Here is a 16,886-nt window from a genome sequence, read left to right as displayed (position 1 = left end):
AACTGATGAAGTTGAGCAACAGTAAATTCGAGAAGAGGTGTAAATCAGACGAAAAAACAAAGAAACTTAAAATTTGAAATCACACATTTCATCGAAGTCAATAGAATCAAAACTTTTCAACACTTTATACAACCATTCCACACGATAAACTAAAGCAAAGAACTTTTGAAACCATGGACAGCCATGATACTTTTTGTCCCCCGCTTGAAAAGTGGGGGATATTAATTTGGGTTGTACACACGAGTAGTCCGTCTTTCTGTCTGTCTGTAATTGTTTCCACAATATCTCGAGAACCCTTTGAGCTTTTGCAATGAAATTTAGCATAGCAACTCCCTATGGACTAAAGAAGACCCCTATTGATTTTGAGGTCAAAAGGTCAAAGGTCAAGGTCATAAATAAGCAAATTCTGTCTGTTAAAACACTTTCGTTTCCACACGATATCTCTAAAAAGCATTTGAGCTATCGCAATGAAATTTTACATAACAACTCCCTGTGGCCTAAAGAAGACCCCTATTGATTTTGAGGTCAAAAGGTCAAAGTTCAAGGTCGTAAATTTATACATTCTCTCTGTGTGTAACACTATCATTTCCGGGCGATATTTCAAGAAGATTTTGAGCTTATGCAATGTAATTTTATACAAAACTCCCTAGGACGTCTCTCGTCCCTCTCAATATATTACGCCCCGTTTTTTTTTTAGTATTTAAATTACATGTCATTTTTAGCGCAGGGGCATGAGGAGAGTTATTGCGTATAAAACAGGTTCTCGGCGGACTTTATGTTCTTATTACATCTATTATAACTGTTTAATAAAGGCTAAATAAATGAAACACCATGGATTGTGTAAAATTTTGACATTGAAAACATGAATATATACATGTATGTGACTTCAGTTCTGCATATACTTCATTTCGTGTAAAGCGACTCCGTGGTCTAGTGATTTTTTTTTTTTTAAATACTTTTTTTTTACTAAATGATAGTATTCAGCATGTGAAATGAAAAATTTATGAGGTTATAAAATCATCATTACAATGTGATAAATATTCCATATAAAAAGAATCTTAGATCTACACACATAATAAAGAATAAGCAATCAAATCTTTATATGCATATTGACATACATGTATTTTATTTCCTTCAGTATACATGTATACATTTAATAATTCTACAAATTCAGTCAGGGGGAGCCGACTTTTTCCCTAAGCGGGGGACACGAATTCTCTGAATTAGCTTGTTCGATAAAATTGTTAGAAACATTCTGATTGTACACAGAGGTACGCTGAAATTAATACCAAAACGATGCTTTAGTTTCTGATTGCAATATTTATGATGTTTTGGGAAACCATGTCTTCCAACAAACTGTCGGAATTTCCAATGATACCCATTTCGCCCCTTTAAAAGCAGACTTGTTCTGAATTCGTATGAAGTAGAATTTTTTCCAATGAAACGTCTAAATAACAAAGAAAACAGTAGTCTTACTCTGGTCTTCAATTCGGCATTAGGATATACCGAAGACGTTTTAGCAATGAATAATAGTTACCTCCATTTTCATGTCCCAGAATATATTATACCACTTCCTTTTTAATAAAACACTGTTAAATGAATATTGAATTACAACAAATTCCATAAAGTTATTTAAAATTCCTTATGACAGTAGCACATATCTCATTAGTTTTCCCTTGATTTCCCTTCAAAATAGAAAAAAGAAATTGGTCAATGCATGTGTTTCTGGCGATTATTATACCCCCCGCTTGAAAGTGGGAGGGTGTATTTTGTAATCTATTTCCGTCCAATGACCTCCGTCCGTCTGTTACGCTTTGGGGTACCCATCTCTTATCCGCAACTCCTCTCATACCACTGAAGGAAATTTAATGAAACTTTCACAGAATCTTCATTACATATTGCCATTGTGCACCTCCTATATTACTTTTTGATCTGACATATATTTTGGATTTTCCAGAGCAAAACATAAACAGTGCCATTATATTCATATGGGAGGCGGGGGTATCATTAAGTGAGCTCATTGCTCACAGTACCTCTAGTTTCAATCTGTAGCCAATATTTTAGGAAAACATGTATTGTTAATAGCTGCTTTTTCGATAAAAATTTACTTACCTTGTCATTGGTCATTTGCAAAGTGATTTTGTTAAACAACATTCTGAAGCATCAAAAAGATGCTTGACTTTCTGATTGATTGACAGTGTCTATGTGGTTTTTGGAAACAAGGTTTTTCAACAATCTGTTGGATTTTCCATGGGTACCAATTGCGCCCGTTATTTGCAGACCTATTTTTGTATTCATATGAAGCAGAATTTGTCCAAAATCTTATGGGTGAAAAGAAGAAACACTTACTGTGGCCTTCAACTCCACTGTAAAAAAATTAGTTAAAGTCACGAAGAAAACTAGTAAATTTACTGTCCATACAATCACTACCTTAAAAGTAGTTTTACCAGATATTGGTATATTTACTAGATAAGATTAGTAAATTAGTAGAATTGATGAGTAACTTTCACTAGGTATCTAAGTATCTATACGACCCCCGCTCCACAACTCACTATCTTAACCAGTAAACTGAAAGTTTACTAATCATTACCAACGCTTAACGAGGCACACTAGTTAAATTCACTGGGTTTTCCTTTCAGTGTCGACATTAAGATATATCGACGGCGTATTGTCAATTAACAATGGTTATTTCCATTAATATGTCGATACGATATATCCCGGTGAACTTGAGATAAAAAAGATGTCACAGAATCTGACACATCTGTTTCATATTTGGATATTTTACTTGAAAAAGACGTCATTGGTTATCTCATAACCATGCTTTATGATAAACGAGTGTAAACTTTTCAATCTTCATCTTTTCCCTACTTATGCAGCAATATACCTTCATCACCTGCATACAGGGTTTATCTCTCTCAGTTGATTCGATATGCAAGAGCATGCTCTACGTAAATTATTGACAAACAAATTGATGAAACAAAAATATCAGCAGTCTCGCCGCCGAGGGAAATAGTTTCCTGCTGAGGGGAACCATAAATTTGCTATTTCCCTCGTACCCATTCCATAACTGTATACCGTAGTATGGCTTCAAATTCCTATCGTCAACTTCCCTTATGCAGACGATATATATACTGTACTGTATCTTTATCGTCTACATGTAAGATTTTTTATTTCTCAAATTTGATTCGATATGTAAGAGCATGTTCTACGTGAGATCAATTTTCGAAACGAGGCAAGAGATTGGCAAACAAGTTGATAAGACAAGAATATCAAATTTCTCGTTTGAAGTCCTCATTTTGTTAATTTTATGGGCGAAACAATGACCCTATCAGCAAGTTAAATCTATCTTTCGGTCAAATGCTGAATTGCGTTTTTATACTTACATGTACGTACAATGTATATGCACGCCAAATTCACAAAAATGAGCTAAACATAGTTTCACAGTCGATAAACTGGGTTTATCGGTTGTAACCTATAGTTTATGGACTGTAAACTATATAGTTAACAACGTTAAACTATATTTTACATATGTAAACCATAGTTAAAGCGATAATCTATGTTTCAGAATCGTTAACTATACTTAACATTGAAAACAATCATTTGTGATTGCAAAACATAAATTATCTGACAAATACACTTTCACGATTTGTAAACTATGGTTTACATCTCTTTGCTATAGTTAACGATCTGATAAATATAGTTTCACGATTTGTGAAACTATGATTAACAACTCTAAACTATAGTTCACGATTGTAAATTATAGTTTACAGACGTGAATCTATGTTTATCAACAAAATCTATTGTTAATTTTTATTACAGACAGATGAACTTAGATTAGCATTTGTAAACTACAATGTATACAGATTTACTTTGTAAACTTTACAGATGAAAACTATAGTTAACAAATTGTTAACTACAGTTCACGGTTTGTAAACTATAGTTTACAGTGATAAACCTAGTTTATCAACTGTGAAACAATGATTAGCTCATTTTTGTGAATTTGGCGTGCCATATACATGTATTGCTGGGCTATTATTCACACAATGAAATTTCTGAAGTTCTTTCGTTTACCTGATCATGAGAAGGATCATATAAGGTGGGTATGTCTGGTGGAAAGTGTAGACTTACTTCTTCATGACATCTGATCCAACCTCTAACGTTTTTGAAGGTCCCTGTTTGCTCTACTGCCGTTTTGTATTGAATAAATGATCTTCGAGTTCAAATATTGTTCGTTACCTCAATAGTTTATTCTCTCTGTGAACAACAGAAAAGGACTAGAATCTATTTTGAGATTCAAACCGCTGCCAATTGTTCGTACATGTAGAACTATTTCGTATTTTTATGCAGCAGAATTTATTAAAAAAAAAAACAAAACATGAACACTAGAAGAAAACAAAATAAGTGAGCTTCATTTCATCATTTAGATCATGATGTATATACCATTCATATATCTACTTGATAATTCACAGGTAACTAGAATAAATTATACCATATGTTCTGCCAGTATCTGTATCTGCCACATCTATTTTATCTATTTTGCCTGAAAAAGAAAATGGTAACATAGGAACAAAACTTTATGATATACCTGATGCCTTCAACATTTCTAGTGTCAGCTTTCCCTACTTATAATCTAGCAAACAGCAATATACCCATATCGTCTGATTATATAGATAAGAGCATGTTCTTTGTACGAAAAATTTCTAAAAGCTTTTGACCAAAAAGTTGATGAAACAAGAATATCTTGTTTAAAGTCATTATTTCTCATTCTATGGTCAATACAATAACGTTGGTAGCAAATGAAATCTATCAATAAGTCGAATGCTGACCGACTTTTTTCATATTAATTGTTAGGCCATTATTTTCACACTAAATTGTCTACAGATTTTTTCTTTTAATATGACCAGGACCTAACAGTGGCTGTGACCGGTCGACGGGGGATGCTAACTCATTTATGGCATTTGATCCCACCTTGATGTTTTGTGAGATCCGTGTTTGCTCTGCTCCCATTTTGTATCGGTTCAATTTTATTCATTTATTTATTTTTTTTATCTTGAAAACAACTGGTTCTATGAATAGATTTCCTTGATCTCAACAACAACAAAATATGATATATTTGTGTTATTTTTCTTGTTAAATGATATACTCTGTGTATCATTTCGAAAATTTCCATTATGGTATAGATTTTAATATTATACTCTGTATCACAAAAAGAAAAGAAATTCTAGAGTGAAATTTGAAGGTAATTCAAAGTTTTAAAGTGTGTACTCTTGTAAATTTTAGTTAACTGTATTTTTTTTTCTTAGGGGAATCAACCAACCAGGAGAAGCCTGAGCAATTCCGATACTTATCAGAAAATCTCTACAACGTACACAGCTCGGCGGATTAATAATTACGACCAAGTTTTGTTTTTTGACATTTTCATTGCATGATCGTCTGTCTGTAGTCCTGTAATCCTATTTAATTTGATTTCTAATTCCAGGTGTGACTAGGTCCGAGTCCGCGTTATAAAGGAGAAAAGTCCGCGCCGACACAATGGTGGGTTTAGTCCGCCATTGTTTCCAGGGACGCTACAAAATGACCGCTTAAGATTACAAGATTTTAAATACCCAAAACACAATCCTACAACAAATAAAATCACTAAATATATCTACATATTTACATTAATGCTTTTTCGGTAGCGACTATTCGAAGCAGTTCATGCGTTGTTTCGTTCACCCTTTGTATCCTGTATACGGGTGCAATTCTGTGATTCGCTCTTCTCTCCACGGCTTTAAAACACAACTTGTAGACTTTAAAGACACATTATTTCAGTATCAAAAGGCTAGCCTGTGTGATAAGATATCTCTAGATCGATCTTCAACAGAAATCCTCGGGACAACACCACCAGAATATTTTGATAACTGGAATTTGACAACTTGAAACACGAGTCGGCCATTGTTATTCGGATAAAACTAAAGTATGATAAACCGGATATATATTCTTTGTGTTGTTAGGTAACAATAAGAGGGAAAAACTGCAAACAGAAATGACTAAATATAGAAAAGTCAGCTTTCTAAATACCTATCACGGTAAGTCATTTAAATAGGTCTCATTTCTATCGATCTGTTGTAACAAGTTTTAAACTCTATGTGTATAAATTACCTGGGTATTTCGGATCAAATTTCATTTGATCGCATAGTATCATTTATGTTTAGGTGTGTGTTGTATCATTAACAATCTAGCTTGACAAAATTGCCAAAGAGGTTAAACAAGAAGAAAGAAATCAGAAATACTGACTAAATAAAACAGTTTGAATCAAAACATTTGAATATTTCGACATTAATAATGAACAGAATGTCAGAGCATGTATATTTGAAGTTGAGATGTACTTCATTTATATTAACCATGATGCTTTGATTATACATATGACCAAAAAGACAGTATCTGTTTAGTATTGCATGCTTAGGGAATTACACTTTTAACTCGGTAAATGTATGTATTGACATACAGGATATTTTCATTCCCATGCCGACTGTTTTTTACAAAGAAAATATGTGAAGTAAATAATCCCAGATAATACGTTTTTTTTAATTAGTCTGGAATCGGGTCAGGTGCATCAATCAGGAACAGAAAAGTGTATCTGTGGGTGATAGAGAGGGGGGACAAAGGCTTTCTTCTTACGCTGATTGATGATTGTCGCCCTAACGGATAGGGGTCACACAATTTATCTCTACAAAAAATAAACAACGTACTTTTATTTCTACAAAGCAGCATGTTTGCTTGAATAATGTGTATTATGTCGGATTTGATGCATTTGAAAAACGACTTGAATGAAGGAGTTTGTTGTGCATAGAAAACTCCGTTTTTGAATGAACAGAATATATCCTTTATGTATTTTGGATCCCCTATACATGTACATTATTTAAAAAGAACGCACACATGTTTTAGTTTGAATATTCAGAGTTTTAAATCAATGACAAGGATTTCTAATCCAGTATATTAACCTATTAAGCCTATCAAATGCTTTACACCAAAATGTTATTTACAAAACAGGTTCGGAATATTCAACTTATCAAACTGGGAAAATTAATGATCGTTGAATTGTGTCAAATTGCGCGCGTTCCTTGACTGACTTAAATGTTGGAATTCTGTATCGCAGATGTGGACATGTTTTTGAAGAAATTTCTTTTGCTTAAAGTAAAGAATATCAACAGTCTCGTTTATAAAGTCTTCATGTCATTTAAGTTGTTTGGTCGATACAATCAGGGACGTAGTATCCGGGGGGGCCGGGGGGGGGGGCCTGGCCCCCCCACTTTTTTCCCCAACATAACCTTTACTATTGTAAATGTTCATTGATAAGAACTTTATAACCATAGTATAGTGATAGCAATGATTGTGAGGAAAAAATTGGAAGTGATAGTAAGTTGGCTTTGAAAAAGTTGGCCATTCCCCCACGAAATAGGATTTTCGAGTTTGGGCAACTTTTAATTTTTTTTTTTTTTTGCTTGTCAACTTTTTCAGGTGAGTAAAAAAAAAATTTTCTCAGGTTGGCCCCCCCACTTTCAAAAACGTTGCTACGTGCCTGACAATGACCTTGTCAGCATATACTAATCTATCATTAATTGTTGGACCATTATTTGGTATTTACACACTATATTGTCGAAGGATTTTCCTGTTATTTCCCGATTATGACAAGGAGCACACGGCGGGTGTGATGGTCGGCAGGGATGCTGACTCCTCCATGGCCTCTGATGTTAGAGGTCCGTGTTTGATATGCTTCTCAGCTGTATTGTTTAATGGACTTTTGAGCTTGAATACTGTTCGTTTTCTCCCTATATTTCATTCAAAGAAAAGAGCCCACGTGAAATTGATGTTATAGATTATGTCTGACGATATTAAGTCCCCACTGGCCATGGTCAATTTTTTAATTGAAGAAATGAATACTGTAACTTTTCACTCTCTTTTTTTATAACCTAGCTGCTTTAACAACGGGTTGCAGTGTGCAGTTGAAGATAATGTAAATTTAATCGACGTTTGTTATTTGGCCTGCAAAGAGGATGTTCCAAGTTGGAACAAAAATTAGTAAAAAACAGTCGATACTATTCATTATAATCAATCTACTAGTATGATGGAAAGGGAAAAATTTTCTATCGTTTGTTTATTACTCATTATCAAAAATGAAATAGAATTCCAAAGTCAAATCCAATAAGGGAAATTCGAAGATAAATTCCTTCTCTGAATCCGAGCCTTGTGTCCTCTACAAAAATTTTAATAGAAAAATTCAAATTTTTGTAGAGGACACTTGGAAACAAAATCTCGGTTAACATTCCAGAAATGCCCTTAGATGGCAAATCATAGCAGAATTTTTCCATAGTCAATAACTTTTCGCCCCAATGTTATGCACTATATTGGCAGTGCAACTTCTGTAATAATTCTGGCAACTAATTTACAGTTTGACAGAGAATGACGGTCCCTGTTTGTAGATTGCTCCCAGAATTACTGGCTTTGCTACTGAGTTAGGCACATGTTCGGAGTATCAAGTAAATTCTGAATTTAATAGGTGGAGGTTAAATTACAAAGTGATGACTTATTTTTCAAATTAAAAATGTTAATATCTGTAATAAAAAAAGAAGTAATTATGATATGATAATATTAAGATATGAATCAAAATGAAACTAATAACTTTACAGCTTAACACTGAAGCATTTTGGGGGTATTGCATAAGGATACATGTACATGTTTCCTACCGGGATCCCCTTTTCTCTTTAGGATACAAGCTCTTTTGAACATTAATTGAATGCATCATGAACCCGATCGTAATCCCTATAAAAAAATTAAAATGCCATAATTCTGTCAAAAATCAATGTCGCCAAACCAAATGAAAACTTGATCTGTCACTCATCGAGATACACACACATACCAAAAATCAGCTCAATATCTGCAAGCGTTTAGAAAAAAAGTGCAGAAAACCAAGTGGGACAGACTGACAGACAGCTAGACAGACGGACGGACATATAGACAGACAGACTCAGAGAAAACGTATAGTCCACTCAAGTTTCATGGGTAGGGGACTAATAAGTGGACCAAACTATTTTGGGTTAAAAGCGTACAAATAAAAAATCATTTTCATCCATTTTGTTTCAGTTTGAAATGCCTAATTACAAATGTGTTTACTTCTCGACTACCCAGGGAGTTAATCTTATAATGCTTAAATCGGCTAACCATATACACACTTCTAAATTGCAATATGCTTTATGGTGGTAACAGGCATTTTGTATGAAAGACTCGGTTTAGTATTTAGTATTGACTTCCACTTTTGCCTCTGTTCTATAAATTACAGACTTAATTTGGCCTTTTAATTATAGGAGATTATGAAAAGAACAGTGGGTATATTTTCCCCCGGGAAACAATTAAGGTCCGGATCTTTTTAATTCTTTAGGACACGAACTAAATGAGATTATCAGTCGATTTAGTGATTTAATTTGACAGAGTAAATGTGTTTGCTGTACAATGCATTTTAAAGAAATATGAGCAACAATTTTGATGGGAGAAATATTTAATATAATATAATACTATACATTCCACTGTAAAGAATTTTTTCATCTGAAATAATGAAGTGCATTTTGACTAATTGATAATAAAGGTTTGATTTACATTTAGATTTATCATAACAATACATTTAACAGCAAAATAAAATTCTCAGAATTCAGCTCATATTCTTCAATACACCGTACACACACAATCACTTTATTATAGACAGACAGAAATATTTTTTTTAAAAGTGAAATTTAAAGGAAACTGTGTTTTGAGCAAGTTATACTTTATCCTTTTTTAGATATCACTCAATAGTTTGGGAAACAAATAAGATCGAATTATTGATCGGACGTATCAGCCTTTATTATTGATTCTTTTGAATTTTTATGAAAAGTTCTGTATGAATCATGTACATGTTTGTTTTACCGTTTCTCTAAAAATTGAAGGGACATATTTCTGTTCACCAGAAACAAGGAAAAAAGTTGTCATTTTCGATTGCTGACCTGTCTTTCTTCAAGTGAGGTTGATGTTCGCATAGAAATGTAGATTAAAACATGTAAGCTGCACTTTCCAAAGGTGCTGTTTTAAACACGCACTTGTCGTCTGCAGTCAATATTTCAGATCAAGTCATTGTCGGTGATTTATAGACAATACTACCTCTTGATCCAAAATCAATATGTGTTAATGGTCATATATTGTTATCGTCCAATTTACTTGAAACACTTTAAACTGTGTACTTACCATTTATTAATGTCTGAAACATGGTCAACTATATTGATAGATTATAGGAACAAATTAAAATAATTTTTTTCCTTTGATTTTAGGAAGTCTACAAATGTAATAATTGATCATTTCTTGGAGAGACGCATTATTTAAAGTAGTGCTTAGGTTCATTACCGGAAGTGAATTTTTTCCCAGAAGCTAACTACAGTTATTAACATTTGCCAAACTGGATGCTAAAGATAGTAAGGCGGCTTCTCAGCTTCTGTATCGGCAGATGACGATGACGACCGAAAAGGAAAAGGCAAAAAAGACGTTCGACTTTCGTATGTCGAAAAAAGTCGCTGAACTGACTCAAGTGGTTCATATGTTGTTTACCCGAAACCACGAGAAAGAAGTGGAAATCGAAGCATTGAAAGAGGCGTATGAATATGAAATATCATTAGTGCAAGAAGACGCCACGGAACAACTTGGAAAAAGTGAAGAAAAGCGGAAAGAACTCGAAAAACTCTTAGAAAAAGAAAGGAAAGCAGGACGTGAGAGAGTGAAAAGTGCAGTCCAACAAGAAGCATCGACAAAAGAAGAACAATGGAAAGAAAAAGTGAAAGCATTGGAGCAGCAATTAGCAGACGAGAAAAATGAAAGTCAGAATCTGAGGGATTTATTGATAAACGCTCAAAAAGACATTGAAAAGTTGAGACAAGGAGTGGCGGAGCAACTACAGAGTAAGAATGAAGAAATTCACAGGAAGAATCAAGAACTAGAGCGGCTTCGACAGAAAGTGGCTAATCTAGAACATACACAGAGCGAGAACGAAAAGCATTATAAAGAGATTATCCGAGACTTGGAGAAGAGTAACGAAAAGTTGGAGCGAGAGTTGGCGCAACTTCAAGCACTACTTGAGGAAACTCATCGATCTAAGATGCATTTTGAATCCAAAAGTCAAAAACTAGAAACAGATTTGAAAAACTTGAAAAGAGACTTTAGCAAAAAAGTTTCAGAAGTAGTCGCTAGTCAAAGAGCCCAAGCTGCGAGTCATCAGTTACCATCACAGAGGCAGTACACGGTAAGATCATTAAATTCAACTCTTCGTTATGAACGCATTGCGGGTTTCTGCACACCTAAAAGTAGAGGGGAAAGGTTTTATGATTCCCTGTAACAGTTCACACATTTTCTATTAAATAATCAAGTTTTCTGTCAAGCTTAATCTGTTCCCTCTAATGAACAGAATTCTGTTTCATTAAGAAAAGGAAAAAAACAGAAGTCTGTCTTTTAAAGGGGAAGGGGGCATGTTGGTTTTGACTTGGTTGCTGTCTATTCATCCTTCCAACTAGCTGTCTAACCATTACAAAAATGGTTACCTGTGACTGGAATGAACTCGACCCTTAGCCATAATCTCGGGTCAAGGTTATTACTGTATTTTAATAGTCTAGGAAGGTGTTTGGTAATTAAGCAATGTGATGATGCCTTATGTATAGATAGAGGATGTTTTATTGAAGTGCATTTAAACTTGAACTTGTCGTTGCTGCTTATTACTGGTAAGCCATGAATAAAATCTTGAAGAAGGACAGTGGGCTATTAATTTGACATACAATCTCGGTAATCCTTAATTATAATGAATATAAACTTAAATATGTTGTTTTTTGACCTAAACGTCATAAATTAATAAATCTAAGGCCTGGGTCTCCGGACACAGAAGGGGGGGGGGGGGACACAAACTCAGACTATCAGGTAGCACGGGTAGGGGCAGTCACTTGTGTTTCCAGACTATTGAAATCGTCATTGAAATGTTTTCCATCCTCTGTATGCTATTAAACATTGTATTAAGTATGGTTTGAGACTTATCTCAGGACATTCGTCAGGGTCATACTTAAGTCCTAAAGAAAGGGGAAAACCATTCTATTTTATTTTTAAAAAAGAGCATATATAATAAAAAGAAAAACAGATTTAATGTTGCTTGTCCATACAAATCAACACTGCAATAGGAGAGTCAAAAACACAATCAAAGAGAAAAAAAATTGTCTTTTATCAGCTGTTCATTTTAGACAGAAAAATGGTCTATTTCAGCCAACTGGAACCATGACGATTAAGGTATGACGTCATACTTGCATGGTGCTAGATTTATGCATTTTTTAAAAAAAATTGTTATGAATTATATATATCAAACAAACTGACGAGTATTTTTTCAGGCGATTAGACAAAACTATAGCCTACTACAACCTGTTAATATAACCTGCTGTTTTAATAAAATCTGCAAGTCCTCCTCTACAGTTTGATATCGACTCTCTCCTGTTCTTTATTTTATACCTCTCAAAAATTTATAACACGATAAAATCTTATTTCTTGACGGCCATTTTTAATAGAAGAGTCTCATTTATTATAGTTCTTTATAGGGCGCTTACTGATCAAATGTTGATTTAGAAATTTTAATTCCTTTCTTTCTTTCCATATTTTCTTTCTTTTCTTTCATAATTTTCTTTTTATTTCATATTTTTTTTTTACTTTCTATTTTTTCTCTTTTGTCTCTGGGTATGATTTCCGATGTACCGGGTACTCAAGTATTTCTTTCCTTGGGCTGGGTGATACTAGTACTTGTAATCTTATTTTAAAAGACTGGGAGATAAATTTGGAAATGTCCGCGGCTTCATTTGACGGTTCTCAATTTTTTCAGGGTTTCACGTCGCGCATGGTGAAGGTAAAAGGCACAGTTTTCATGTTTCGTGCTTCAGATTGCAGACATGTACCATACAAAATAATTGTTTAATTAATTTTTCAAAGTACACACTATATTATAGATAGAGAAATTATTTTGTTTCCAAATTCAATCTCAGACTGTTGCCTTCAATTTTCAACTAAATGGTGGCGCTGATACACGAAACAGAAAACTATCACGTACAGTTCTTTTTATGTTGTTGATGGTTTAGGCAACACGGCTGCACTCTTGCATTTGGATGTACGTAAACACATCCAACTTAAAAAAAATATTCGAGAAGTCAAAAACAAATATATATGTACATCAGCTTTCGTCTATAACCCACATAAATGGTAATACACAATTTTTATATATTCATCTTTTTTGTAAACAAATCTGCACTGCATGATGTACTAAAATAGTCCAGCATGTTGCTTCCACTTTTATGTTTTCATTCATCAAGTATTTCATTGTGAAGCTTGAACAGTTTGATAAGCTTCTGTTCAAGTTAAATTTACAAGAACTAACCAAAAGGTAACAAAAGGTAACATAACGTAATCCGACAGAATGCCTTGTTCAAAACTTCGATGGAATAGCCACATTCAAAGCAAATTGCTATATACAATTTGGAGAATAATATTCGTAACTGGAAGTTCTCTTCTCATTACATTACGTCATTCTGAAAGTTCAAAGCCTTGTTACTTTGTAAATTAAAGAAAAATATATTTTAAAAAAATTGGATATATTTCAGGATTACAACGAAGAGGTGGAGAAATTAAGAAGAGAGGTACAGAGGTACCGTATGGAACTCAGTAACAGGGACAATAACTTCAACAGGATGTTTACAGACGGTCAGCAACTAATGGTGGACCCCAGGGCAGGGAAAATCGCCATCACACAACAACAGGTGCTTGCTGCGGGTCCCACCCAATCTAAGTCGGAACCCCACATTGGCAATCGGGAGAAATCATTCTCCTATGCCTTCGTACAGTCTCTGGACGAATCCGTAAGCACTGACGGTTCCCGAGTGGCGGTAACGTTTGTCGTGCTGCATGCATTGCTTACTCACTAAAATTTCTGCAGCATTATAATCTATAAAATGGCGATGGTCTTGCTTTTCTTCTATAACATTATGTATTAACACTTATAAATTCGTGCCACAGGCACTTGTTTCGGTAATAAATGTTTAACCTATAGTATAATAATAACACAGTGTTATTATTATACTATGGGTTAAAATTTATTACCGAAATAAGCGCCTGCGATTCGTGCACTCTTTAGGCGATGTCTTACTGGCGTATAAAGTTCAATTCGCAGTATATTGCAAGATACTATAGTTACATATGTAGCTTCCTGCGCTAGAAGTACGACTTTCAAGCGCGTGACTTCATATTTTACTCATTTAAAAAAAAATATATAAAAGGACACACACCTGGCGAGAGGGCTAGAGCTCATAGCTATAGCTCCTGATCCCGATATTCTTTAAACAAATGATGTTCCCCTTTTCGGACATCGTTTCACGTCATAATTCAGCTGCAGATCTGTAGCGTTATGGTTTCTATAAATTTGTCTTTGACCATAACGCTATGTACAGATCCCGCAATGCCAAAAACAGGTGTGCTACGGCGCAATTATTTGCGCACTTTTGGGAAGAATTTCTCCACTTTCTAGCATTGTTCAATCAACTACCTTTCACTCCCTAATTCTAGACACATTTTGTAGCCAATATGTATATTTTAACTACCTCTCAACCATTTATAGTTGTCTCTACAGGCAATAAACTCACTTGAAGTGAATTTTCCGCAAGCTAACAAATAATTTTAATCAAGCGAGTTTATCACTTGTAGAGACGACTATAAAGGGTTGGGAGATGGATGAAATTTACAGATTAGTAAAATAATGTGCCTAGAATTAGGGAGTGAAAGGTAGTTAATTACCCGATGCTGGAAGGTGGAGAAATTCTCCCCAAAAGTGCTCCCCCAAAAATATTGCGCCGTAAATTGCTTCTTTTTTGCATTACGGGATCTGTAGCGACAAATATATAAAACCATAACGCTACAGATCTGCAGCTAGTCATAATTCTACAAAAAATAAAGCAGGTGTTGAGGGTGTATTTTCTTCGTTGTTGTGAAACACGATTACGAAGCTCTGCTAAATGCTAGATTTTGTAGACTGGAAGCAACTGAACTACCAGTGCTAGAGATATCAAGAGGGATAACTCTAAATATTGCTTTAACTTAAAATTACCCTTAAAACTAATTTAACATATATGTATTATATGCAATATATATTAACGAATATAACTCTATATCTATACGCTATATGTCTTTATATTACCTAATAATAACATAAACATCAATATTTTTAAAATGTTAATTTCATATACAGCTTTTACTGTCGTATATTTTTGTTTCATGTTTAATAAACCAATGTAAACTCAACTCATGTTTAAACCTGAATATACAAATTGAACCTGAAAGAGAACTAAAAACACTCTCTTTATCATTCACAGAAGCGGCCTCCAAGTTCTCGGGTTTCCTCGGCCTCTGGAAGACTTCCAGCTCTGACTCAGGAACAGAAAACTCGCCTTACAAAATTAATGAAACCACGCCCACTTCCGAAAGAAATGTTGTATGGGAAGTGACCTAATCAATTACATTTACATCGAAACGTCTTCCGGTAGAACTTTTAACTAAGATAATTTTGCATTTAAATTCCAAAACCATCCATAGAGACAGACTTGGTTTTCACAAAAGTGAGAGGAAGACTATTAAGTACAAACAAAACGTAAATCAGTGTTAAAGAATGCGCTCAGTTTAAGTCTTTATGAATGTTACATGTATGCTAAAATGGACGATACGGATTTTACTGGTTGTCCAAATATTGAGTATATAAATTCAGATTGTATTTGTTCACCTTGCAATAATTTCATACATGTATGTGATTTTCAATGATTGTACTTTCCAAAAACATTTCCCAAGTCAGTCAATAAAATTACTGATTTAAGTTATTTCTTCAGAATACAAGGCCATGGAATACAAGTCTTGTCAGAAATTTTAACAGACACACCTTTTGTACATAAACTTTTTGATAGCTACGTAAAGAGCTACTTACTATACGAAGGGTGATCAAAAAGTTCGCAAACTAATTGAATAACTTCTATAAAAAAACAATATTAAAATTTTGTTTTCAGTGTTTATTATATTTTAAATTAGTCCTTTCCGATTTTAATGCACATCTGCCACTGTTCTGCTCACGAGCTACAGTTATCTCGCTTTTAACTGATCGTGAGTTCAGACATCAATATCTTCGCTTTCCTAATGGGGACCACATTCGTTGTTTAAACTCTACAGGCACAGAGATATTTGTTGAACGTATCCAGGGCACACCTTTCTAATCTTACCAAAAGGTGACTAATTCAATTTCAGATACCCCAACACTTCAAACTCTATTTTTCAAATTTATCAATGAGTTACCTTATCTACAGTTCACTTCAAAATATTTTTTTTCATTTCTAATAAATCTTAAAAGAAGAAAACAACTCGACGACATAGTGTCGATTAACAATGGTTATTTCCATTCTTGTGTCGATACAATATATAAAAGGTACCACAGAGTCTGACACATCTGTTTCATTTTTAGATATTTTACTTGAAAAGACGTTAATGTTAATCTTACAACCAAGCTTTATGATAAACGCGGACTTTAAGTTTTCAAACGTCAACTTTCCTTATTTAGCAGCAATATACCTTCGTCACCTGCATACAAAGTATATATATATCTCAGTTGATTCGATACCTAAGAACATGCTCTACTTATGAACAATTTCTAAAACGAGGTAAATTATTGACAAACAAGTTGCTGAAACTAAAATATCAGCAGTCTCGTTTAAAGTCATCATTTCTGAAGTTCTACAAGGACATTGTCAGCAAATGAAATTTATCATTACGTAATGACATCA

The 16,886-nt window shown here is 34.0% G+C and overlaps 1 protein-coding gene across 6 annotated transcripts; it reads left to right on the top strand.

The window, feature by feature from the left end:
• The first annotated feature begins 5,683 nt into the window (after positions 1-5,683).
• LOC134258442 (myosin-11-like) lies at positions 5,684-15,990 on the top strand. Of its 6 annotated transcripts, none has more exons than XM_062740997.1 (6): positions 5,684-6,068; positions 10,338-11,299; positions 12,301-12,324; positions 12,905-12,928; positions 13,677-13,832; positions 15,438-15,990. In XM_062740997.1, the coding sequence occupies exons 2-6, from the start codon at positions 10,511-10,513 to the stop codon at positions 15,567-15,569; spliced, it is 1,125 nt and encodes a 374-aa protein (XP_062596981.1). In that variant the 5' UTR covers positions 5,684-6,068; positions 10,338-10,510; the 3' UTR covers positions 15,570-15,990. The 6 variants fall into 6 exon arrangements, with proteins under 6 accessions (XP_062596981.1, XP_062596976.1, XP_062596979.1 ...); XM_062740992.1 differs by having other exon boundaries at positions 13,677-13,958; positions 15,438-15,987; XM_062740995.1 differs by having other exon boundaries at positions 13,677-13,931; positions 15,438-15,979.
• The last annotated feature ends 896 nt before the right edge of the window (positions 15,991-16,886 follow it).

This window comes from Saccostrea cucullata, unplaced genomic scaffold (genome assembly GCF_032062105.1).
Source record: "Saccostrea cucullata isolate Sc308-1 unplaced genomic scaffold, CSIRO_AGI_Scuc_v1 ctg4, whole genome shotgun sequence".
NCBI lineage: Eukaryota > Metazoa > Mollusca > Bivalvia > Ostreida > Ostreidae > Saccostrea > Saccostrea cuccullata.
The sequence above is the reverse complement of the archived record's forward strand: the minus strand, read 5'-3'. Positions and strand labels throughout refer to the sequence as shown.